This window comes from Oncorhynchus clarkii, chromosome 5, assembly GCF_045791955.1.
Source record: "Oncorhynchus clarkii lewisi isolate Uvic-CL-2024 chromosome 5, UVic_Ocla_1.0, whole genome shotgun sequence".
Classification (NCBI taxonomy): domain Eukaryota; kingdom Metazoa; phylum Chordata; class Actinopteri; order Salmoniformes; family Salmonidae; genus Oncorhynchus; species Oncorhynchus clarkii.
In genome coordinates, this window is record NC_092151.1 from 15856232 (window position 1) to 15880213 (window position 23982).

The 23982-nt window shown below is 45.4% G+C and overlaps 1 protein-coding gene across 1 annotated transcript in view; it reads right to left on the bottom strand.

Annotated features, from left to right (window-relative positions):
* Window positions 1-4110: 4110 nt before the first annotated feature.
* LOC139409865 (carboxyl-terminal PDZ ligand of neuronal nitric oxide synthase protein) overlaps window positions 4111-23982 on the bottom strand; it is a 179406-nt gene continuing 159534 nt past the window's right edge. The window contains exon 11 of the mRNA XM_071155252.1: window positions 4111-6544. Coding sequence (XP_071011353.1) covers window positions 5968-6544 — 577 coding nt within the window. The 3' untranslated portion in view covers window positions 4111-5967. The remainder of the gene's footprint in view (window positions 6545-23982) is intronic.

Here is a 23982-nt window from a genome sequence, read left to right on the forward strand (position 1 = left end):
AGAAGGACACAGTAGGACATAAGCTTAAAAGGTGTGTGTGTGTGTGTGTGTGAGTGAGTGTATGCAGGTGTGTCTGTGTATATCAGATTGAGCTCAGATGTCATGTGATTAACATACTCTGATGGAGGGAGGTTCCCTCCAGAGAGACAGAAGGAGTGGTTGTGTTCTCCTAAGCCTGGCACATGTCCAGCATGATTGATTAGATGGAAGGGGGTTTCTCTGTCTCGGCACACACACTTACGCACGCACGCACTCACACACACACACATAGACACACACACTTACGCACGCACTCACACACACAAACATAGACACACACATGCATACACACAATAGGGGCATCACTGTATCCTCCAAACTTCCTGTACACCCCTGAGAGCTTATTGGGGTTGTTAGTAGAGGGGAATTCCCAACTTGAAGGCTTCAAACCCCCTGGTCCCCTACAACTTCAACAACACTGACCAACTGAGTGGATGGTTAAGCCGCCTATCACCTACAGATTAACTCTGTCAATCACAGCGGCCTCCCAGACATAGCCAACCAGCAGGGGGGACACTCAGTAGAGGCGGGCCAGTCTGGTGTGTGACAGTAGAAGATAAATAATGACTAATCTTCAGAGACACCATAGAGAGAGGGAAAGAGAGAGTGATTGGGGAAGGCGAGAGAGAGAATAATGCATGCAGAGGAGAATTAGGACGATTCCCACTAAATATCAAAATCCAGAAAAGAGCAATTAAATTCTACAACTACCTAAAAAGAAGCAATTTGCAAACCTTCCATAACAAACACTGCGACTGACCCACATTTAAGGAAAGCTATTGAGAAAGACCGCCGTAGGCAGACCTGGCTCTCAAGAGAAGACAGGCTATGTGCACACTGCCCACAAAATGAGGTGGAAACCGAGCTGCACTTCCTAACCTCCTGCCAAATATATGACCATATTAGAGACACTTTTCCCTCAGATTACAGATCCACAAAGAATGTGAAAACAAATCCAATCTTGATAAACTCACATATCTATTTGGTGAAAGAACACAGAGCGTGACCACAGCAGCAATATTTGTGACCTTTTGCCATAAGAAAAGGGTAACCAGTGAAGCACAATCAACAGTGTAAATACAACTTATATTTATCTGATTATTTATTTTACCTTTCATACTTCAACTACTTGCACATTGTTACAACACTGTACATAGCCAATAATATAACATTTGTGAGTGTACTCTTTACTGTTAATTTCTGATTGTTTATTGTCTATTCCACTTTCTTTGGCAATGTAAACCTGGTTCCCATGCCAATAAAGCCTTTTGAATTGAAATTGAAGTGAGAGAGAGAAAAGAGAGAATGAACGAGAGCTAGTGAGAAGAAAGCTTTTGGATGACATAAGAGAGAGAAAACACACCAACTTAATATGCAGAACCTGTCAGTTCAAATACAAAGTTTCTAGTACTGTAGTTACAGACAGAGAGAGAGAGAACAGGCTGTTCATGTCTCTTAAGGCAGCCCCTGCACCTCTCTGATTCAGAGGGGTTGGGTTAAATGCGGAAGACACAGTTTCAGTTGAATGCATTCAGTTGTACAACTGACTAGGTATCCCCCTTTCCTTTCCCAACCAATCAGACAACTAGAAGAGAGAAAAGACAGCGAGAGGGGAAAAGGGATAAGAGAGAAAGAGAGGGGCGAGAGAGAGAGGGGGGAGAGGAGAGAGAGAGAGAGAGAGAGAGAGAGAGAGAGAGAGAGGGGGGGGGGGGGAGAGGGGGGGAGGAGAGAGAGAAAGAGAGAGAGAGAGAGGGGGGGAGAGAGAAAGAGAGAGAGTGAGAGAGAGGGGGGGGAGAGAGAGAAAGAGAGAGAAAGAGAGAGAGGGGGGAGAGATAGAGAAGAGTGAGAGAAAGAGAGAGAGGGGGGGAGAAAGGGAGATAAGAGCAAAAGACAGGGGGAGATGAGAGAGAACAGAGTTAGGCTTGGGTGATGTACCGTTTATACCCTATACCAGGGTATTTCGGCTGCGGGGGTGTGTGCTACGCCACTGCTCAAATAAATGATGTGCAGCTCAGGGCTCCAGCTATGCATGTGGTTTGCTAACTTGCTAAGTGGCTAGATGTCAAGATCAAGCTTCTTGTGCCAGCAGAGACATTACATCCCCTCCTGGATCAAGATTCTTGTTGCCTAAATTGTTTGGTCATTTTATTTTTGTATAGCACCCCTTGTGTGCGTGCATATTCAGTAATATCATATGCCGGTACGGTATGACGGTATAGAAAAACCTGCATATCGCGCCAGCTTAAACAGAGCTGCTGTGTCTAATTGGCCTGTGATTGTGTTGTGGCCCTATGGACTGAGACGCTACGAGTCATTACCCCTCGCCCAGTCTCTGCTGTCTCACTTCATTTAATAGAGCCTGGAAGGAGGCTTGTGTTTGAGTGAAGCCTGGAACTACGTTAAAAACCTCTGTCTGAGTACTTGTTCTATTATAAATTTTCCTCAGCACTGCCATTATGAAGTATTCCTTGACATTGGCGTTTGTCTGTTTCTTAAGGCCTTCTCATCAGTATGTGAATCGCACATAAAGTATAGACCACATCAGAATGTTGTCACAATAGCAAGCAAATTTAGTTCCGGGTATGATTATGTGCATGGCTGTGCTCTGTATTTACAGAGCAATCACATAATATAGTTGACAGTACAATAAAGAACCAGACAAATTAACTTCTAAGTTATATCTCAAATATATTTTTTCCTCAGTACAGGCGATGTATGGTAGACCTGTTTATCAGTGGTGGTGTTTCTTGAGGCCTGACGCCTTGGGAAGCACATTCAAACCTTTGTCTAAATAGGTTAGCTATTCATTCAGTGGCTGTATCTCAATGTACATCACGAAGGTACACCACGACTCAGAGAAATGAGAATTCATGATGCTCTTCTGTGAATCAACCCAAAAAGTTAATTTACAGAATTCCAAATGTCAGGGGGAAGAGGCTGCTTCAAATATCAACCATCCATTACTTATGGGTACCTTTGTTTTGGGTGTGTGTGTGTGTGTCAATGTTATTTTCCTGTTTGAAAATACAACAGCTTAATGACTGTTCCTCTCTCTATACATATTGTTTTGTACTTGTTCTCCCAGATTTTGTGATAGCCAATTGGTAGTTACAGTTTTGTCCCATCTGTCACGTTCTGACCTTAGTTCCTTTGTTATGTTTCTTGTTTAGGTTGGTCAGGGCGTGAGTTGGGGTGTGTTGTTCTAGTTTTTTTTTATTTATGTGTTTGGCATTCTCAATCAGAGGCAGCTGTCAATCGTTGTTCTGATTGTTATTTTTTTTTGAGTTATAAATGTTCTGAATTATAAATTGATATAATGAACGCTGTGTGACCTTACCACACGCTCCGATCCTTGCGACTCCTCGTCAGAAGAAGAGGACGAGCGTTACACCATCGCTGCAACTCCAGTACGGACTCGGGAGAGGCGAAGGTCAGGAGCCAACACAGCCTCACTACTTCTTTACACATTGCTAGCTTAACCCGAAAGCCAGCCGCACCAATGTGTCAGAGGAAACAACTGGCGACATTGTCAGCAGGACAAAGACATCCCTGCCGGCCAAACCCTCCCCTAATCCTGTCGAGACTGGGCCAATTGTGCACCGCCTTATGGCCGGCTGCAACACAGCCTGGGATCGAACCCGGGTCTGTAGCGACGTCTCAAGCACTGCAGTGCCTTATACCGCGATGCAGTGCCTTATACCGCGATGCAGTGCCTTATACCGCTGCGCCACTCGGGAGGCCACATTACCCATATTTTAATGTATGTCATTTATGTGAAATTAAAGTCATACATTGTTATTCTCTAAAAATGACTCTTTCTATGTGTCTCTGCTTGTCCTCAGTTCCCTTCTGAAAGTCCTGTCTTCATGACTCTCTTTATGCTGTATATATAAACTCCATTAATGACCGCATCCCAAATGGCACCCCACTACCCCCAAGTGCACTATAGAGGTTATAAGGGGCTATTTGGAACGCTATATATGGGTAGTTGAGAATCTAAGAGACCAAAGAAACCCTATTTTGAATGAGGAACTAGAGTCCTTCAAGAGAAACAACAGGTGAACACAGCAGTTGTTCAACTCGTCTTTTATTCATTCATTCCTTTATTATTGCTGTGTTTCTCTCCTTCAAAGTGTGGGAAAGAAAAGCCGCCCTCTCTTCAGCTCCTCCGATTCCTTCTTGCTAATCACCAGTCGACACCCGTACTGCCGTCCAATCATATCTCTCCTTAACCACCTCGTCATCACCTCAACCTGCCATCCAGAATAAGCCTACATTTAGAGTAGGTACTATTGTTCAATTCATTTTAAGTCGTCAGTTTAACTCATTCTCATTATCTCACTCTCAAGGCCAGGAGTTGTTCATGACCATGTGACCTGGCCAGAAATAAAGCCCTAGACTAGTCATACATATAAATATATCTGTTATTGCTGTAGTTGTCATACAGAAAGCCTGTGTAAGTATGGAGATGAGACAATCGCCATGTTTCTCACCATGAGACCATGTTTACAGACAATTACTGAACTAACCCTGTTATTAACCTGTTATGACACTTTGTCCTATCTCTCGCTTCCTCCCATTCCCCAAATGAACAAACACTCAGCAGCAATGTCACTATCTCCTTCATTTAAACTGAGACCCAAACTCTCAGGCTTAGCTAAAATACCCTGTCATTCCGAACTTCAGAGAGATAGATAGATAAATAGAGAAAGTGAAATAGAGAGAGAGAGAGAGATAATTCATCAGTGAGTTTGTCTTTTCTCCTGAGGCCTCTCGCTGATTCCCAATTATTGTTCCACTCTGTAGGTCTTCTGATCAAAGCTAAAAATCCCTGAAAACCTTTTGCCATTAAGAGGGGCTATTAAACCTTTCATGCCTCATCATTCATCTAATAACACCATTCCACTTGGATATGTAACACCATATGTTAGGTTTCACTGCTGATCAGGCCATTTGCCAGCTTTTCAGATCAGAGCTGTTTACTAGTCCTAAAACCAACATTCAGCCAATCACATTGGCTCTTCTAGCCCTAAAACCAACATTCAGCCAATCACATTGCCTCTTCTAGCCCTAAAACCAACATTCATCAAACTACCACACTGTGAGTATGAGTGTGAGTGACCAAACACATCATCAAACTACCACACTGTGAGTATGAGTGTGAGTGACCAAACACACAAACACAGTTCCATCACCACTTCTCTTCCATTCGCTGTTCCTTTTCTATCACTTCCCTGTTCCTTTCTTCATAACTCTTCATAGTCTGATGCCTGAGAGAGGGCAGCTGTTCAACGCCACAGCACTTCACATCCAATGTTCCCACAACGTTCCCACAACGTCCCCACAACATTCCTACAGTATGCCACTTTGACTTCTGTAACGCTTGGTGTTGAACACCCTGTAAATGAGTTGAGAGTATGTAATGAAATACATTTAAAGCATCTTGACTACTAACTTGTCACTGACACTATAGGCTACATTAACAGTGAAAGACTTCTGCTACATGATTATTCTCAATTCTCTACTTATTTACTAATAACAAATTCAATCATTATTCTCTATAAAAAATACTAGGATCTGTCCATATGGCAATAATTTATAGAATAATAGATCATTTTATGTTCCTTTTCTGTGAATGTGTTGAAATATGTTCAGGTCATGCGCAATTCTGTCCAGCTGTATGTTGTGAAAGGACAGAAAAACTAGTCTTGAAATCCAGCTCACTCAACATTTTAGGAATATGGACCGAATGAGGCCTACAAAACACTATTGCATTTCAGAGTGCGTTAGAAGCTCTGATAACAGTCTGTGTCAGTCATTTTATTGTGTGGTGTCTGCTGCAGCATCAGTGTCAGTCAGATAGGAGCCCCCAGCCCCAGAGGCCTCAAATGAAGTCACGGCCTGTAGTAGCTCTCCCAGCCCGTCTTCCTAGCTCCGTTGTGGGACACTGGAGTCCTCAGGGCTGCTGTCCAGCAACTCATCCTCTGAGAAGCTGATGTGCAGACAGGTGTCATTGATGGGGGAGGAGAAGGGGAGCGTGTGCTCGTAGCTGTCCGCGTGTGTGCCTGGGGTGGTGGTGACGCATGACAGGGGCGCAGTTTCCCCCTTCATGTCTTCTAGGGGGCTGCCACAGCCGCTAGAGGCAGTCAGGAACGCCCCCCTGTCCCCAAACGGGTCCTTTTCGTCGTGGAGGGGCGAGAGATGCGATTTAGTCTCGGAGCGGACGCCGGAATCCTCGCTAGCTGAGCCGCACGAGCCGCTCTCGCCGCCTCCGTTGCTGAGCTGGTGGAAGTCTCCTGAGAGTCCGGAAGAGAGGGAGCAGGGTGTGATGTCCGGGAAGGACAGGCTCTCGCTCCGGCTCGGAACGCCACCATTCCCGTCTACTTGTGTGGTCAGGGGCATGGTCAGCGGGTTGAACTCCAACCCCGGAGAGACAGTTCGGCTGGCTCGCTTACGGTTGAAGGACGGGGGAGGCGGGTCCAATTTAGGGATGATCTGTTTAAACCTGTCAATCAGAAAAGAGAGTTGGTTTTATTCGATGGTCACATCTCAAATGACGCCATATTCTCCATGTAGTGCCCTACTTTGATGAACTACTTTAGACCAGAGCTGTGTAGACCAGAGCTGTGTAGACCAGAGCTGTGTAAACCTGTTGATTTAAGCGCATCGAGGGGCACCCCACTCTGTTCCCTATAGTGCACTACTTTTGACAAGTAGTGCACTATATGGGGGTATTAGGGTGTCATTTGAAATGCAGGCTAAGTGAAATATGCGTCTTATATTCCTCAAAATGTCAAATAGTGTCAATAACATGAGCTACTGCTCTTAATGTAAATGTAGTGAGTGTTTTCTCTATAACATGCAGGGGCATTTCAAAGGGAAATAAGCCTCGCTGTTTACATTTTCACAGTGACACTTCCATTCTTTAAACCCAATGCACTTTGAGGTAAGCCGCTGCCCGATGGGAGCTGTGTGTGTGTGTGTGTATGTGTGTGTGTATGTGTGTGTGTGTGTGTGTGTGTGTGTTTGGTGAGAGCAGTCTGGGCACTTATCTTGGTCCCACAGCTCCCCTGTTGGGAGGAAGAGGGGAAGAGAAAGAGAGAGAGAGAGAGAAAGTGAGAGATGAGAGAGAAAGGGAGCTGCAGGCTTTCCTCTCCTCTATCGACAGCACCAAACACACACTATAAATAGCTGCATTGCAGTCTCCCTGTTTAGACCACAGAAAACCCATGGTGGTTATACCACACACACACACAAACACACACACTATGCAGCACCAATCAAAAGTTTGAAAACACCTACTCATTCAAGTTTTTCTGTATTTTTACTATTTTCTACATTGTAGAATAATAGTGAAGACATCAAAACTATGAAATAACACATATGGAATCATGTAATAAACAAAAAAGTCCAAATATATTTTATATTCTTCAAAGTAGCCACCCTTTGCATTGGTCACAGCTTTGCAGACCCTTGGCATTCTCTCATACCTGGAATGCTTTTCCAACAGTCTTGAAGGAGTTCCCACTTACAGTATGCTGAGTACTGGTAACTCTAATGAAATTATTTCAGGGTGGGGGGGGGCGGGAGCAGACCTGACAAGCGCTTGATGGTTTTTGCGACTGCACCTGAAGAAACTTTCAAAGTTCTTGACATTTTCCGGATTGACTGACCTTCATGTTTTAAAGTAATGATGGACTGTCATTTCTCTTTGCTTAGTTGAGCTGTTCTTGCCATAATATGGACTTGGTCTTTTACCAAATAGGGCTATCTTCTGTATACCAACCTTACCTTGTTACAACACAACTGATTGGCTCAAACACATTAAAAAGGAAACAAATTCCAATAATGAACTTTTAACAAGGCATACCTGTTAATTGAAATGCATTCCAGGTGACTACCTCATGAAGCTGGTTGAGAGAATGCTAAGAGTGTGCAAAGCTGTCATTAAAGCAAAGGGTGGCTACTTTGAAGAATCTCAAATATAACATATATTTTAATTTGTTTAACACTTTTTTGGTTACTACATGATTCCATAGTTTTGATGTCTTCACTATTATTCTACAATGTAGAAAAACCCTGGAATGAGTAGGTGTGTCCAAACTTTTGACTGGTACTGTATATACAAAAGTATGTGGACAGCCCTTCAAATGAGTGGATTCGGCTATTTCAGCCATACCTGTTACTGACAGGTGTATAAAATGGAACACACAGCTATGTAATCTCCATAGACAAACTTTGGCATTAGAATGGCCTTACAGAAGAGCTCAGTGACTTTCAACGTGGCACCGTCAGAGGGTGACGGCTTTCCAACAAGTCAGTTTGTCAAATTTTTGCCCTGCTAGAGCTTCTGCTGCTGTTATTGTGAAGTGGAAAATTCAAGGATCAACAACGGCTCAGCATCGTGGTAGGCCACACAAGCTCACAAACACAACCGCAGAGTGTTGAAGTGTGTCGCGAGTAAAAATCATCTGTCCTCGGTTGCAACACTCACTACTGAGTTCCAAACTGCCTCTGGAATCAACGTCAGCACAAGAAGTGTTCGTCGGGAGCTTCATGAAATGGGTTTCCATGGCCAAGCGTTGGCTGGAGTGGTGTAAAGCTAGCCGCCATTGGACTCTGGAGCAGTGGAAACGCATTCTCTGGAGTGATGAATCACAGTCCGACGGACTAATCTTGGTTTTGGAGAATAGCAGGAGAACGCTACCTGACCAAATGCATAGTTCCAATTGTAAACTTTGGTGAAGGAGGAATAATGGTCTGGGGCTGTTCTTCATGGTCCAAGCCCCTTAGTTCCAGTGAAGGGAATTCTTAATGCTACATCAGACAAATACATTCTAGACGATTCTGTGCTTCCAACTTTGTGGTAACAGTTTGGGGAAGGCCCTTTCCTGTTTCAGCATGACAATTCCCCCGTGCACAAAGCGAGATCCATACAGAAATGGTTTGTCGAGATCAGTGTGGAAGAACTTGACTGGCCTGCACAGAGCCCTGACCTCAACCCCATCGAACACCTTTGGGATGAATTGGAACGCTGACTGCAAGCCAGGTCTAATCTCCCAACATCAGTGCCTGACCTCACTAATGCTCTTGTTGCTGAATGGAAGCAAGTCCCCGCAGCAATGTTCCAACATCTAGTGGAAAGGATTCCCAGAAGAGTGAAGGCTGTTATATCAGCAAAGGGGATCAACATATTAATGTCCATGATTTTGGAATTAGATGTTGATGAGCAGGTGTCCACATACTTTTGGTCAGTAGTGTACATCTGTAAACACAGCCAAAGAAACACACACATATTTGTTTGTTTTGTTTCCTAAGTGAAGCTACGACAGCCAATGAGTGAAGCCTGTTTGTAGTGTGTGAGCTGTTATGAGTTGTAACTGTCGTTAGCTCTAACTGGCTCCCTCCTATATGTACTGTGTGCTGCTATTGAACATCTATATAAAGCTTATAACGGGTTTACAAAGGCTTCATTAAGCCTTTCATGTTGTTGCCTGTTAAAGGTGACACTGGCTGGTTCCTAAGTGTGTAGTTATTGAGTTGTATGGAGCCTGGTTTCTAGTTGTGTGATGTGTAGCTATTGAGTTGTATGGAGCCTGGTTTCTAGTTGTGTGATGTGTAGTTATTGAGTTGAATGTAGCCTGGTTTCTAGTTGTGTGATGTGTAGTTATTGAGTTGTATGGCGCCTGGTTTCTAGTTGTGTGATGTGTAGTTATTTAGTTGTATGTAGCCTGGTCTCTAATTGTGTGATGTGTAGCTATTGAGTTGTATGGAGCCTGGTTTCTAGTTGTGTGATGTGTAGTTATTGAGTTGTATGGAGCCTGGTTTCTAGTTGTGTGATGTGTATTTATTGAGTTGAATGTAGCCTGGTTTCTAGTTGTGTGATGTGTAGTTATGTAGTTGTATGGAGCCTGGTTTCTAGTTGTAGTTATAGAATGGTGTGTGAAGTGTAGTTATTGAGTTGTATGTCGCCTGGTCTCTAGTTGTGTGATGTGTAGTTATGTAGTTGTATGTCGCCTGGTATCTAGTTGTAGTTATAGAATGGTGTGTGAAGTGTAGTTATTGAGTTGTATGTCGCCTGGTCTCTAGTTGTGTGATGTGTAGTTATTGAGTTGTATGGAGCCTGGTCTCTAGTTGTGTGATGTGTAGTTATGTAGTTGTATGGAGCCTGGTTTCTAGTTGTAGTTATAGAATGGTGTGTGAAGTGTAGTTATTGAGTTGTATGGAGCCTGGTCTCTAGTTGTGTGATGTGTAGTTATGTAGTTGTATGGAGCCTGGTTTCTAGTTGTAGTTATAGAATGGTGTGTGAAGTGTAGTTATTGAGTTGTATGGAGCCTGGTCTCTAGTTGTGTGATGTGTAGTTATTGAGTTGTATGGAGCCTGGTTTCTAGTTGTGTGAAGTGTAGTTATTGAGTTGTATGGAGCCTGGTCTCTAGTTGTGTGATGTGTAGTTATGTAGTTGTATGTCGCCTGGTCTCTAGTTGTAGTTATAGAATGGTGTGTGAAGTGTGGTATTAGACACAGTAGGAGCGAGGGGGTAATAAACAGTATTTTACAGTGAGTCTGACTGAGTGGTTGAATCTCTAGCTAGCAGCTCCCCAGACAGTCTGTGTGATTTCCATATGTTTGACTCAGCACTTCTGTCCTGTCTGCTGTCTGGGCTTCCATGCACCTCCCTCCCAGTGCTACCACTCCTCCTCTCTTTCTCCCTCCCCCTCTCTCGACCTCTCTCTTTCTCTTTCCCCCTCCTCCCCCCTCCTCCCTCACTCCTCCTCTCTCAACCTCTCTCTTTCCCCCTCCTCCCCCCTCCCTCACTCCTCCTCTCTCGACCTCTCTTTCTCTTTCTCCCTCCTCCCCCCTCCCTCACTCCTCCTCTCTCTTTCTTTTTCCCCCTCCTCCCCCCTCCCTCACTCCTCCTCTCTCTTTCTCTTTCCCCCTCCTCCCCCCTCCCTCACTCCTCCACTCTCGACCTCTCTCTTTCTCTTTCCCCCTCCTCCACCCCCCCTCACTCCTCTCTCTTTCTCTTTCCCCCTCCTCCCCCCTCCCTCACTCCTCCTCTCTCGACCTCTCTCCCTCCCTCACTCCTTCTCTCTTTCTCCCTCCTCCCCCCCATCACTCCTCCTCTCTCGACCACTCTGTTTCTCATTCCCCCTCCTCCCCCCTCTCTCGACCTCTCTCCCTCCCTCACTCCTTCTCTCTTTCTCATTCCCCCTCCTCCCCCCTCTCTCGACCTCTCTCCCTCCCTCACTCCTTCTCTCTTTCTCATTCCCCCTCCTCCCCCCTCTCCCGACCTCACTCCTCCTCTCTCAATCTCTCTCTTACCCCCCCTCTCTCCCTCCCTCACTCATCCACTCTCAACCTCTCTCTTTCTCTTTCCCCCTCTCTCCCTCCCTCACTCCTCCTCTCTCAACCTCTCTCTTTCTCTTCCCCCCCTCCCTCACTCCTCCACTCTCGACCTCTCTCTTTCTCTTTCTCCCTCCTCCCCTCTCTTTCCCTCCCTCACTCCTCCTCTCTCTAGCTCTTTCTCCTTCTCCTCCTCTCAATTCAATGTAAGGGCTTTATTGGCATGAGAAACATATGTTAACATTGCCAAAGCAAGTGAAGTAGATAATATACTAAAGTGAAATAAAACTTAACAGTAAACATTAAACAAAAAGAAGCTCAAAAAGAATAAAGACATTTTATGTCAATATGCAGTGTTTTAACGATGTGCAAATAGTTGAAGTAGAAAAAGGGAGAATAGATCAACATTAATATGGGTTGTATTTACAATAGTGTTTGTTCTTCACTGGTTGCCCTTTTCTTGTGGCAACAGGTCACAAATATTGCTGCTGTGATGGCACACTGTGGTATTTCACGGTGGCCTTTCTTAATAGCAAAGCTATAGTACATAGTCAAAGCTTTCCTTAATTCCGGGTATGTCACAGTGGTCAGGTATTGTGCCCCTGTGTACTCTCTGTTTAGGGCCAAATAGCATTCTAGTTTGCTCAGTTCTTTTTTTGTTAATTCTTTCCAATGTGTCAAGTAATTCTCTTTTTGTTTTCTCATGATTTGGTTGGGTCAAATTGTGTTGCTGTCCTGGGGCTCGGGGTCTCTTTGTGTTTGTTGACAGAGAGTTCAGTTCATCTCTCTGTAGGTGATGGCTTTGTTATGGAAGGTCTGGGAATCGCTTCCTTTTAGGTGGTTGTAGAATTTAACGTCTCTTTTCTGGATTTTGATCATTAGTGGGTATTGGCCTAATTCTGCCCTGCATGCATTATTTGGTGTTTTGTGAATTATTGGTTGGTGAGCGGACCCCAGACCTCACAACCATATAGGGCGGGCATTGGGTTCTATAACTGATTCAAGTATTTTTAGCCAGATCCTAATTGGTATGTCGAATTTGATGTTCCTTTTGATGGCATAGAAGGCCCTTCCTGCCTTGTCTCTCAGCTCGTTCACAGCTTTGTGGAAGTTACCTGTGGCGCTGACGTTAGGGCCGAGGTATGTCTAGTTTTTTGTGTGCTCTAGGGCAACGGTATCTAGATGGAATTTGTATATGTGGTCCTGGCAACTGGACCTTTTTTGGAACACCATTTGTTTTGTTTTACTGAGATTTACTGTCAGGGCCCACTCTCTACCTCTCTCTTTCTACTGGCCTCCTCTCTCTACCTCTCTCTTTCTACTTGCCTCCTCTCTCTACCTCTCTCTTTCTACTGGCCTCCTCTCTCTACCTCTCTCTTTCTACTTGCCTCCTCTCTCTACCTCTCTCTTTCTACTGGCCTCCTCTCTCTACCTCTCTCTTTCTACTGGCCTCCTCTCTCTACCTCTCTCTTTCTACTGGCCTCCTCTCTCTACCTCTCTCTTTCTACTGGCCTCCTCTCTCTACCTCTCTCTTTCTACTGGCCTCCTCTCTCTACCTCTCTCTTTCTACTGGCCTCCTCTCTCTACCTCTCACTTTGTACTTGCCTCCTCTCTCTACCTCTCTCTTTCTACTGGCCTCCTCTCTCTACCTCTCTCTTTCTACTTGCCTCCTCTCTCTACCTCTCACTTTCTACTTGCCTCCTCTCTCTACCTCTCTCTTTCTACTTGCCTCCTCTCTCTACCTCTCACTTTGTACTTGCCTCCTCTCTCTACCTCTCTCTTTCTACTGGCCTCCTCTCTCTACCTCTCTCTTTCTACTTGCCTCCTCTCTCTACCTCTCTCTTTCTACTGGCCTCCTCTCTCTACCTCTCTCTTTCTACTTGCCTCCTCTCTCTACCTCTCTCTTTCTACTTGCCTCCACTCTATCTCTCTCTTTCTACTTGCCTCCTCTCTCTGCCTCGCTCTTTCTACTTGCCTCCACTCTCTACCTCTCTCTTTCTACTGGCCTCCTCTCTCTTTCTACTGGCCTCCTCTCTCTACCTCTCTCTTTCTACTTGCCTCCACTCTCTACCTCTCTCTTTCTACTGGCCTCCTCTCTCTATCTACTTGCCTCCTCTCTCTACCCCTCTCTTTCTACTTGCCTCCACTCTCTACCTCTCTCTTTCTACTGGCCTCCTCTCTCTATCTACTTGCCTCCTCTCTCTACCCCTCTCTTTCTACTGGCCTCCACTCTCTACCTCTCGCTTTCTACTTGCCTCCTCTCTCTGCCTCGCTCTTTCTACTTGCCTCCACTCTCTACTTCTCTCTTTCTACTTGCCTCCTCTCTCTGCCTCGCTCTTTCTACTTCCCTCCTCTCTCTGCCTCGGTCTCCTTCCCCCTCCTTTCGCTGCCTTTCTGTCTCCTTCCCCCTCCTATCTCTGTCTGATTCCCCTCCTCCCCCTCTCTGTATCCCTCTCGTTCTCTCTCTACCCTTCTCTCTCTCCCGCTCTCCCTCTCTGTCATTCTCTCTCCCTCTCTACCCTTCTCTCTCTCCCTTACCCCTCTCTTTCCCTCTCTCTTTATACCCCTCTCTCTCTCCCTCTCTGTCCTTCTCTCTCACGCTCTACCCTTCTCTCTCTCCCTTACCTCTCTCTTTACCCCCTCTCTCTCTACCCTTCTCTCTCTCCCTTACCCCTCTCTTTCCCTCTCTTTACCCCTCTCTGGCCTTCTCTCTCCCTTACCCCTCTCTTTCCCTCTCTCTTTACCCCTCTCTCTCTCTACCCCCCTCTCTCTCCCTCTCTGTCCTTCTCTCTCCCGCTCTACCCCTCTCTCACTCCCTCTCTGTCCTTCTCTCTCCCGCTCTACCCCCCCCTCTCTCCCTTACCCCTCTCTGTCTCCCTCTCGTTCTCTCTCTACCCTTCTCTCTCTCCCGCTCTACCCCTCTCTCTCTCCCTCTGTCCTTCTCTCTCCCTCTCTACCCTTCTCTCTCTCCCACTCTCTCTCTCCCTCTCTGGTCTTCTCTCTCCCTCTCTACCCTTCTCTCTCTCCCTTACCCCTCTCTTTACCCCTCTCTCCCGCTCTACCCCTCTCTCTGTCCTTCTCTCTCCCTCTCTACCCTTCTCTCTCTCTCCCTTACCCCTCTCTTTACCCCTCTCTGTCTCCTTCTCGTTCTCTCTCTACCCTTCTCTCTCTCCCGCTCTACCCCTCTCTCTCTCCCTCTCTGTCCCTCTCTACCATTCTCTCTCTCTCTTTACCCCTCTCTGTCTCCCTCTTGTTCTCTCTCTACCCCTCTCTCTCGTTCTCTCTGTCCTTCTCTCTCCCTCTCTACCCCATCTCTCTCCCTCTCTGTCCTCTCTACCCTTCTCTCTCTCCCTCTCTACCAATCTCTGTCTCCCTCTACCCCTCTCTCTCTCCCTCTCTGTCCTTCTCTCTCCCTCTCTACCCTTCTCTCTCTCCCTTACCCCTCTCTTTCCCTCTCTCTTTACCCTTCTCTCTCTCCTGCTCTACCCCTCTCTCTCTCCCTACTCTGGCTGGCAGTAAGGTCTCCCTACTCCTCCCTACCCCCGGAGACATTAGTCTGGCTGGCAGTAAGGTCTCCCTACACCTCCCTACCCCCGGACACATTACTCTGGCTGGCAGTAAGGTCTCCCTACTCCTCCCTACCCCCGGAGACATTACTCTGGCTGGCAGTAAGGTCTCCCTACTCCTCCCTACCCCCGGAGACATTACTCTGGCTGGCAGTAAGGTCTCCCTACTCCTCCCTACCCCCGGAGACATTACTCTGGCTGGCAGTAAGGTCTCCCTACTTCTCCCTACCCCCGGAGACATTACTCTGGCTGGCAGTAAGATCTCCCTACTCCTCCCTACCCCCGGAGATATTACTCTGGCTGGCAGTAAGGTCTCCCTACACCTCCCTACCCCCGGACACATTACTCTGGCTGGCAGTAAGGTCTCCCTACTCCTCCCTACCCCCGGAGACATTACTCTGGCTGGCAGTAAGGTCTCCCTACTCCTCCCTACCCCCGGAGACATTACTCTGGCTGGCAGTAAGGTCTCCCTCCCTACTCCTCCCTACCCCTGGAGACATTACTCTGGCTGGCAGTGAGGTCTCCCTACTCCTCCCTACCCCTGGAGACATTACTCTGGCTGGCAGTAAGGCAGTAAGGTCTCCCTACTCCTCCCTACACCTGGATACATTACTCTGGCTGGCAGTAAGGCAGTAAGGTCTCCCTACTCCTCCCTACCCCCGGAGACATTACTCTGGCTGGCAGTAAGGCAGTAAGGTCTCCCTACTCCTCCCTACCCCTGGAGACATTACTCTGGCTGGCAGTGAGGCAGTAAGGTCTCCCTACTCCTACCTACCTCTGGCTGGCATCTACTCATGCATGCAGTTCTACTACAGTATAACACCCCAGAGACAGGCGTACTTAGACAAAGCCTGCATTCCAAATGGCACCCTATTCCTGTTTAGTACACTACTTTTGACTAGGGCCCATAGGGAAACCCATAGGGCTCTGGTCAAAAGTAGTGCACTATTTAAGAAATAGGGTGCCATTTGGGATGCAAGCAGAGGGTCAAACACCCTCGTAAAGACCTACTCCTCAGTAGCTGAACACAAGCAGAGGGTCAAACACCCTCGTAAAGACCTACTCCTCAGTAGCTGAACACAAGCAGAGGGTCAAACACCCTGTAAAGACCTACTCCTCAGTGGCTGAACACAAGCAGAGGGTCAAACACCCTGTAAAGACCTACTCCTCAGTGGCTGAACACAAGCAGAGGGTCAAACACCCTGTAAAGACCTACTCCTCAGTGGCTGAACACAAGCAGAGGGTCAAACACCCTGTAAAGACCTACTCCTCAGTGGCTGAACACAAGCAGAGGGTCAAACACCCTGTAAAGACCTACTCCTCAGTGGCTGAACACAAGCAGAGGGTCAAACACCCTGTAAAGACCTACTCCTCAGTGGCTGAACACAAGCAGAGGGTCAAACACCCTGTAAAGACCTACTCCTCAGTGGCTGAACACAAGCAGAGGGTCAAACACCCTGTAAAGACCTACTCCTCAGTAGCTGAACACAAGCAGAGGGTCAAACACCCTGTAAAGACCTACTCCTCAGTGGCTGAACACAAGCAGAGGGTCAAACACCCTGTAAAGACCTACTCCTCAGTGGCTGAACACAAGCAGAGGGTCAAACACCCTCATAAGACCTACTCCTCAGTGGCTGAACACAAGCAGAGGGTCAAACACCCTGTAAAGACCTACTCCTCAGTAGCTGAACACAAGCAGAGGGTCAAACACCCTGTAAAGACCTACTCCTCAGTGGCTGAACACAAGCAGAGGGTCAAACACCCTGTAAAGACCAACTTCTCAGTGGCTGAACACAAGCAGAGGGTCAAACACCCTGTAAAGACCTACTCCTCAGTGGCTGAACACAAGCAGAGGGTCAAACACCCTGTAAAGACCAACTTCTCAGTGGCTGAACACAAGCAGAGGGTCAAACACCCTGTAAAGACCTACTCCTCAGTGGCTGAACACAAGCAGAGGGTCAAACACCCTGTAAAGACCTACTCCTCAGTGGCTGAACACAAGCAGAGGGTCAAACACCCTGTAAAGACCTACTCCTCAGTGGCTGAACACAAGCAGAGGGTCAAACACCCTGTAAAGACCTACTCCTCAGTAGCTGAACACAAGCAGAGGGTCAAACACCCTGTGAAGACCTACTCCTCAGTGGCTGAACACAAGCAGAGGGTCAGTGGATGAGTGGGATGCTTATGGGGGTTTATGGTTGGGACCTAGTGTCCAGTTCAACACACTAGGAATAGAGTTAGAGGTGGAGGGGTATGTGTGGGGCGTGTTTGTTTGTGTGTGTGTGTGTGGGGGGGGGGGGGGGGGGGGGTTGAGTGAATACTTCATTTAATGTGATGTTTATGAGTATGAGAAGTTATAGTGTGATTATGCTGTTGTGTGTGTGTGTGTGTGTGTGTGTGTGTGTGTGTGTGTGCAGCCACCTGAGAAGGATGGTAGGTGCAATATCCTTGCTAATGGACCCACTCTGATAGCAGTGCAAACATTTCACTTCCTAACGAGCTAAAACATACAACTACGCACATAACGTCTGACCTTATCACAATCCCCATTTTCAGACAAAAAGAACACTGCTAAACTATACAGTCTTTGATACCAAATCAAAAACCTCACTGTCTCTCTCTCTCTCTCTCTCCCCATTCCCTCTCTCCCCCATTCTCTCTCTCCCTCATTTCTCTCTCTCTCTCTCCCCATTCTCTCTCTCGCCCATTTCTCTCTCTCCCTCATTTCTCTCTCTCTCTCTCCCCATTCTCTCTCTCACCCATTTCTCTCTCTCTCTCTCCCCATTCTCTCTCTCGCCCATTTCTCTCTCTCCCTCATTTCTCTCTCTCTCTCTCTCTCCCCATTCTCTCTCTCACCCATTTCTCTCTCTCCCTCGTTTCTCTCTCTCTCTCTCCCCATTCTCTCTCTCGCCCATTTCTCTCTCTCCCTCATTTCTCTCTCTCTCTCTCCCCATTCTCTCTCTCACCCATTTCTCTCTCTCCCTCATTTCTCTCCTTCTCTCTCTGTCATAGACACAATCAAGACCCCACTAGCCCTATCATTTGAATGTCATTAAATTGATAACATGATGATCACATCTATGATAACATGATGATGATTACATCTATGATAACATGATGATTACATATATGCTAGCATGATGATGATTATATCTATGATAACATGATGATGATTATATCTATGATAACATGATGATGATTACATCTATGATAACATGATGATGATTACATCTATGATAACATGATGATGATTATATCTATGATAACATGATGATTACATCTATGATAACATGATGATGATTATATCTATGATAACATGATGATTACATCTATGATAACATGATGATGATTATATCTATGATAACATGATGATGATTATATCTATGATAACATGATGATGATTATATCTATGATAACATGATGATGATTACATCTATGCTAATATGATGATGATTACATCTATGCTAATATGATGATGATTATATCTATGCTAACATGATGATGATTACATCTATGATAACACGATGATAATTACACCTATGCTATTATGATGATGATGATTATAATATATGCTAAAATGATGATGATTGCACACATATGTTAATATGCAGTAATCATGAGTGCCCTGATATGATAGCCTGTCCTACACACTTCCCAGGGGTGACACAGGACAGGCATGCGTTCAGTAAATGAAACGTGCACAGAGGTACTTTAAGAGGGGCACCACTGCCCACACATGCCGTTGTACAACACAGTCCCATGCTTGTTTCATATACACAGTTTCACATGCCGGAGGACTGTATACTCACATCCACAGAGAGGAGGAGAGAAGATGAAAGGAGAGGAGGGGAGAGCTAGGCTGGCTATGGTTCTGTTATCAGTGGGCCCCCAAGGCTCCCAGAGAGACGGGCTGGTGCACCACAGGAATCAGGAATAGGGGGAGGTTACTGGTTAGGGATGGGGGAGGTTACTGGTTAGGGATGGGGGAGGTTACTGGTTAGGGATGGGGGAGGTTACTGGTTAGGGATGGGGGAGGTTACTGGTTAGGAATGGGGGAGGATACTGGTTAGGAATCGGGGAGGTTACTGGTTAGGGATGGGGGAGGTTACTGGTTAGGAATGGGGGAGGTTACTGGTTAGGGATGGGGGAGGTTACTGGTTAGGAATGGGGGAGGATACTGGTTAGGGATGGGGGAGGTTACTGGTTAGGAATGGGGGAGCTTACTGGTTAGGGATGGGGGAAGTTACTGGTTAGGGATGGGGGAGGTTACTGGTTAGGGATGGGGGAGGTTACTGGTTAGGAATGGGGGAAGTTACTGGTTAGGAATGGGGGAGGTTACTGGTTAGGGATGGGGGAGGTTACTGGTTAGGAATGGGGTAAGTTACTGGTTAGGAATGGGGGAGGTTACTGGTTAGGGATGGGGGAGGTTACTGGTTAGGGATGGGGAGGTTACTGGTTAGGGATGGAAGGGTTAGATTAAGACGAGGATGAGCAAGAGGGGTTCCTCACACCTGTGCCAAAGACAGAGAACAATTAGACTGCGGTAAGGCTCTGTATCTCTGCACAAATCACACAGAGCACAGGGACCACAGTAACTACTGCAGAGTGTATGACTCTCTTCTCCTTTAAGAGACCACAGTAACTACTGCAGAGTGTATGACTCTCTTCTCCTTTAAAACCTGTTAGGGATAGGGGGCAGCATTTTCACTTTGGATGAATTGCGTGCCCATAGTGAACTGCATCCTACTCTGTCCTAGATTGCTAATATATGCATATTATTATTACTATTGGATAGAAAACACTCTGAAGTTTCTAAAACTGTTTGAATTATGTCTGTGAGTATAACAGAACTCATAGGGCAGGCAATCTTCCAAACAGGAAGTGGAAATTCTGAAGGCAGGTCTAATTTTAAGTCATCGCCTATTCACTTCCAAACAAGATATGGATATGTTAGCACTTCCTACGCCTTCCACAAAATGTCAACATTCAGTAGAACGTGGAATGAACATCCTAGTGTGAATTTTGACCGAATCGCAGGGGAATGAGTCATTGTCCTGGCAGAATGCCATTTTCTGGTTAAGCAATTGTCTGTTGATATCACCTGCGTTCCATTTGACTGCAGACGAAAACGAATGCTCCGGTTGGAATGTTATTGGATATATATGAAAATAACATCCTGAAGATTGATTCTCTACTTAGTTTGACCAGTTTATTCGACCTGGAATATATATTTTTTAAGTTTTCGTGCGAGTTCGCCTGGACCCGCGTCAGCTCTTGGGCACGTGAGCTGAAAGTGGTAGCAAATGCAGCTAATTGGACACTAGTATTGGACATTATGGAACAAAACAACGATTTATTGTGGAACTAGGACTCCTTGCACTGCATTCTGATGAAAGGTAAGGGAATATTTATGATGTAATTTCGTATTTCTGTTGACTCCAACATGGCAGAGAAATATATTTACGTCTTAGTGCCGTTTTAGATTATTGCATGGTATGCTTTTTTCGTAAAGTTTAAAAAAAATCTGACACAGTGGTTGCATTAAGAACCAGTGTATCTTTAATTATATGTAAAACATGTATCTTTCGTCAAAGTCTATGATGAGTATTTCTGTTATCTGATGTAGCTCTCTGTAATTACTCCTGATATTTTGGAGGCATTTCTGAACATGCCGTCAATGTAAACCGATATTTGTGGATATAAATATGCATATTATCGAACAAAACATAAATGTATTGTGTAACATGTCATATGAGTGTAATCTGATGAAGATTATTAAAGGTTAGTGAATAATTTTATCTCTAATTCTGCGTTTGTGACTCTATCTTTGGCTGGGGAAAATGGCTGTGTTTTTTTTTTTTTGGTGGTGGTGGTGATCTAACATAAATATATGTTGTGTTTTCGCTGTAAAACATTTTAAAAATCGGACATGATGGGTAGATTAACAAGATGTTTATCTTTCATTTGCTGTATTGGGCTTGTTAATGTGTGAAAGTTAAATACTAAAAAAATATATTTTTGAATTTCCCGCGCCACCTTTTCAGCTGAATGGGGAGGCTTCCGTTAGCGAAACGAAAACCCCATTAGCCATAAGAAGCTTAGAAACTACTGCAGAGGGTGTGACTCGCCTCTCGCAGAGGGTGTGACTCTCCTCTCCTTTAACCTGTTAGAGCTCTAGGGGCGCTATTTCATTTTTGGATAAAAAACGTTCCCGTTTTAAGCGCGATATTTTGTCACGAAAAGATGCTCGACTATGCATATTCTTGACAGTTTTGGAAAGAAAACACTCTGAAGTTTCAGAATCTGCAAAGATTTTGTCTGTAAGTGCCCCAGAACTCATTCTACAGGCGAAACCAAGATGATGCATCACCCAGGAATTAGCAGAATTTCTGAAGCTCTGTTTTCCATTCTCTCCTTATATGGCTGTGATTGCGCAACGAATGAGCCTACACTTTCTGTCGTTCGCCCAAGGTCTTAGCAGCATTGTGACGTATTTGTAGGCATATCATTGGAAGATTGACCATAAGAGACTACATTTTCCAAGTGTCCGCCTGGTGTCCTGCGTCGAATTCGGTGCGCAATTGCCAGCTGCTTCTACTTTACCATTTGATTCAGGGGAGAAAGCATGTGTCCAAGAACGATGTATCAATGAAGAGATATGTGAAAAACACCTTGATGATTGATTCTAAACAACGTTTGCCATGTTTTCAGTCGATATTATGGAGTTAATTTGGAAAAAAGTTAGCGTTTTGAGGACTGAATTTTCGGATTTTTTTTGGTAGCCAAATGTGATATATAAAACGGAGCTATTTCTAATACACAAGGAATCTTTTTGGAAAAACTGAACATCTGCTATCTAACTGAGAGTATCCTCATTGAAAACATCAGAAGTTCTTCAAAGGTAAATGATTTTATTTGAAGGCTTTTATGTTTTTGTTAATGTTGCGTGCTGGATGCTAACGCTAATGCTAACGCGAAATGCTAACGCGAAATGCTAATGCTTGTTTTCCTATGGTTGAGAAGCATATTTTGAAAATCTGAGATGACAGTGTTGTTTACAAAAGGCTAAGCTTGAGAGATGGCATATTTATTTCATTTCATTTGCGATTTTCATAAATAGTTAACGTTGTGTTATGCTAATGAGCTTGCTGATAGATTTACACAATCCTGGATACAGGGGTTTTTTCATAGCTAAACGTGACGCAGAAAACGGAGCGATTTGTCCTAAACAAATAATCTTTCAGGAAAAACTGAACATTTGCTATCTGAGAGTCTCCTCATTGAAAACATCTGAAGTTCTTCAAAGGTAAATGATTTTATTTGAATGCTTTTCTGTTTTTTTGTGTAAATGTTGCCAGCTGAATGCTAATGCTAAATGCTACGTTAGCCATCAATACTGTTACACAAATGCTTGTTTTGCAATGGTTGAGAAGCATATTTTGAAAATCTGAGATGACAGTGTTGTTAACAAAAGGCTAAGCTTGAGAGATGGCATATTTATTTCATTTCATTTGCGATTTTCATGAATAGTTAACGTTGCGTTATGGTAATGAGCTTGAGTCTGTATTCACGATCCCGGATCCGGGATGGGGAGATCAGAAAGGTTAAGAGACCACAGTAACTACTGCAGAGGGTTTGACTCTCCTCTCCTTTAAGAGACCACAGTAACTACTGCAGAGTTTATGACTCCCTTCCCTTTAAGAGACCACAGTAACTATTGCAGAGGGTGTGACTGTCCTCTCCTTTAAGAGACCACATAAACTACTGCAGAGGGTGTGACTGTCCTCTCCTTTAAGAGACCACAGTAACTACTGCAGAGGGTTTGACTCTCCTCTCCTTTAGGAGACCACAGTAACTACTGCAGAGGGTGTGACTGTCCTCTCCTTTAAGAGACCACAGTAACTACTGCAGAGGGTTTGACTCTCCTCTCCTTTAAGAGACCACAGTAACTACTGCAGAGGGTGTGACTGTCCTCTCCTTTAAGAGACCACAGTAACTACTGCAGAGGGTGTGACTGTCCTCTCCTTTAAGAGACCACAGTAACTACTGCAGAGGATTTGACTCTCCTCTCCTTTAAGAGACCACAGTAACTACTGCAGAGGGTTTGACTCTCCTCTCCTTTAAGAGACCACAGTAACTACTGTAGAGGGTGTGACTCTCCTCTCATTTAAGAGACCACAGTAACTACTGCAGAGGGTGTGACTGTCCTCTCCTTTAAGAGACCACAGTAACTACTGCAGAGGGTTTGACTCTCCTCTCCTTTAAGAGACCACAGTAACTACTGCAGAGGGTGTGACTGTCCTCTCCTTTAAGAGACCACAGTAACTACTGCAGAGGGTTTGACTCTCCTCTCCTTTAAGAGACCACAGTAACTACTGTAGAGTGTATGACTCTCCTCTCCTTTAAGAGACTACAGTAACTACTGTAGAGGGTGTGACTCTCCTCTCCTTTAAAGACCACAGTAACTACTGCAGAGGGTGTGACTATCCTCTCCTTTAAGAGACCACAGTAACTACTGCAGAGGGTGTGACTCTCCTCTCCTTTAAGAGACCACAGTAACTACTGCAGAGGGTGTGACTGTCCTCTCCTTTAAGAGACCACAGTAACTACTGCAGAGGGTGTGACTCTCCTCTCCTTTAGGAGACCACAGTAACTACTGTAGAGGGTGTGACTCTCCTCTCCTTTAAAGACCACAGTAACTACTGCAGAGGGTGTGACTATCCTCTCCTTTAAGAGACCACAGTAACTACTGCAGAGGGTGTGACTGTCCTCTCCTTTAAGAGACCACAGTAACTACTGCAGAGGGTGTGACTGTCCTCTCCTTTAAGAGACCACAGTAACTACTGCAGAGGGTGTGACTCTCCTCTCCTTTAAGAGACCACAGTAACTACTGCAGAGGATGTGACTGTCCTCTCCTTTAAGAGACCACAGTAACTACTGCAGAGTGTGTGACTCTCCTCTCCTTTAAGAGACCACAGTAACTACTGCAGAGGGTGTGACTGTCCTCTCCTTTAAGAGACCACAGTAACTACTG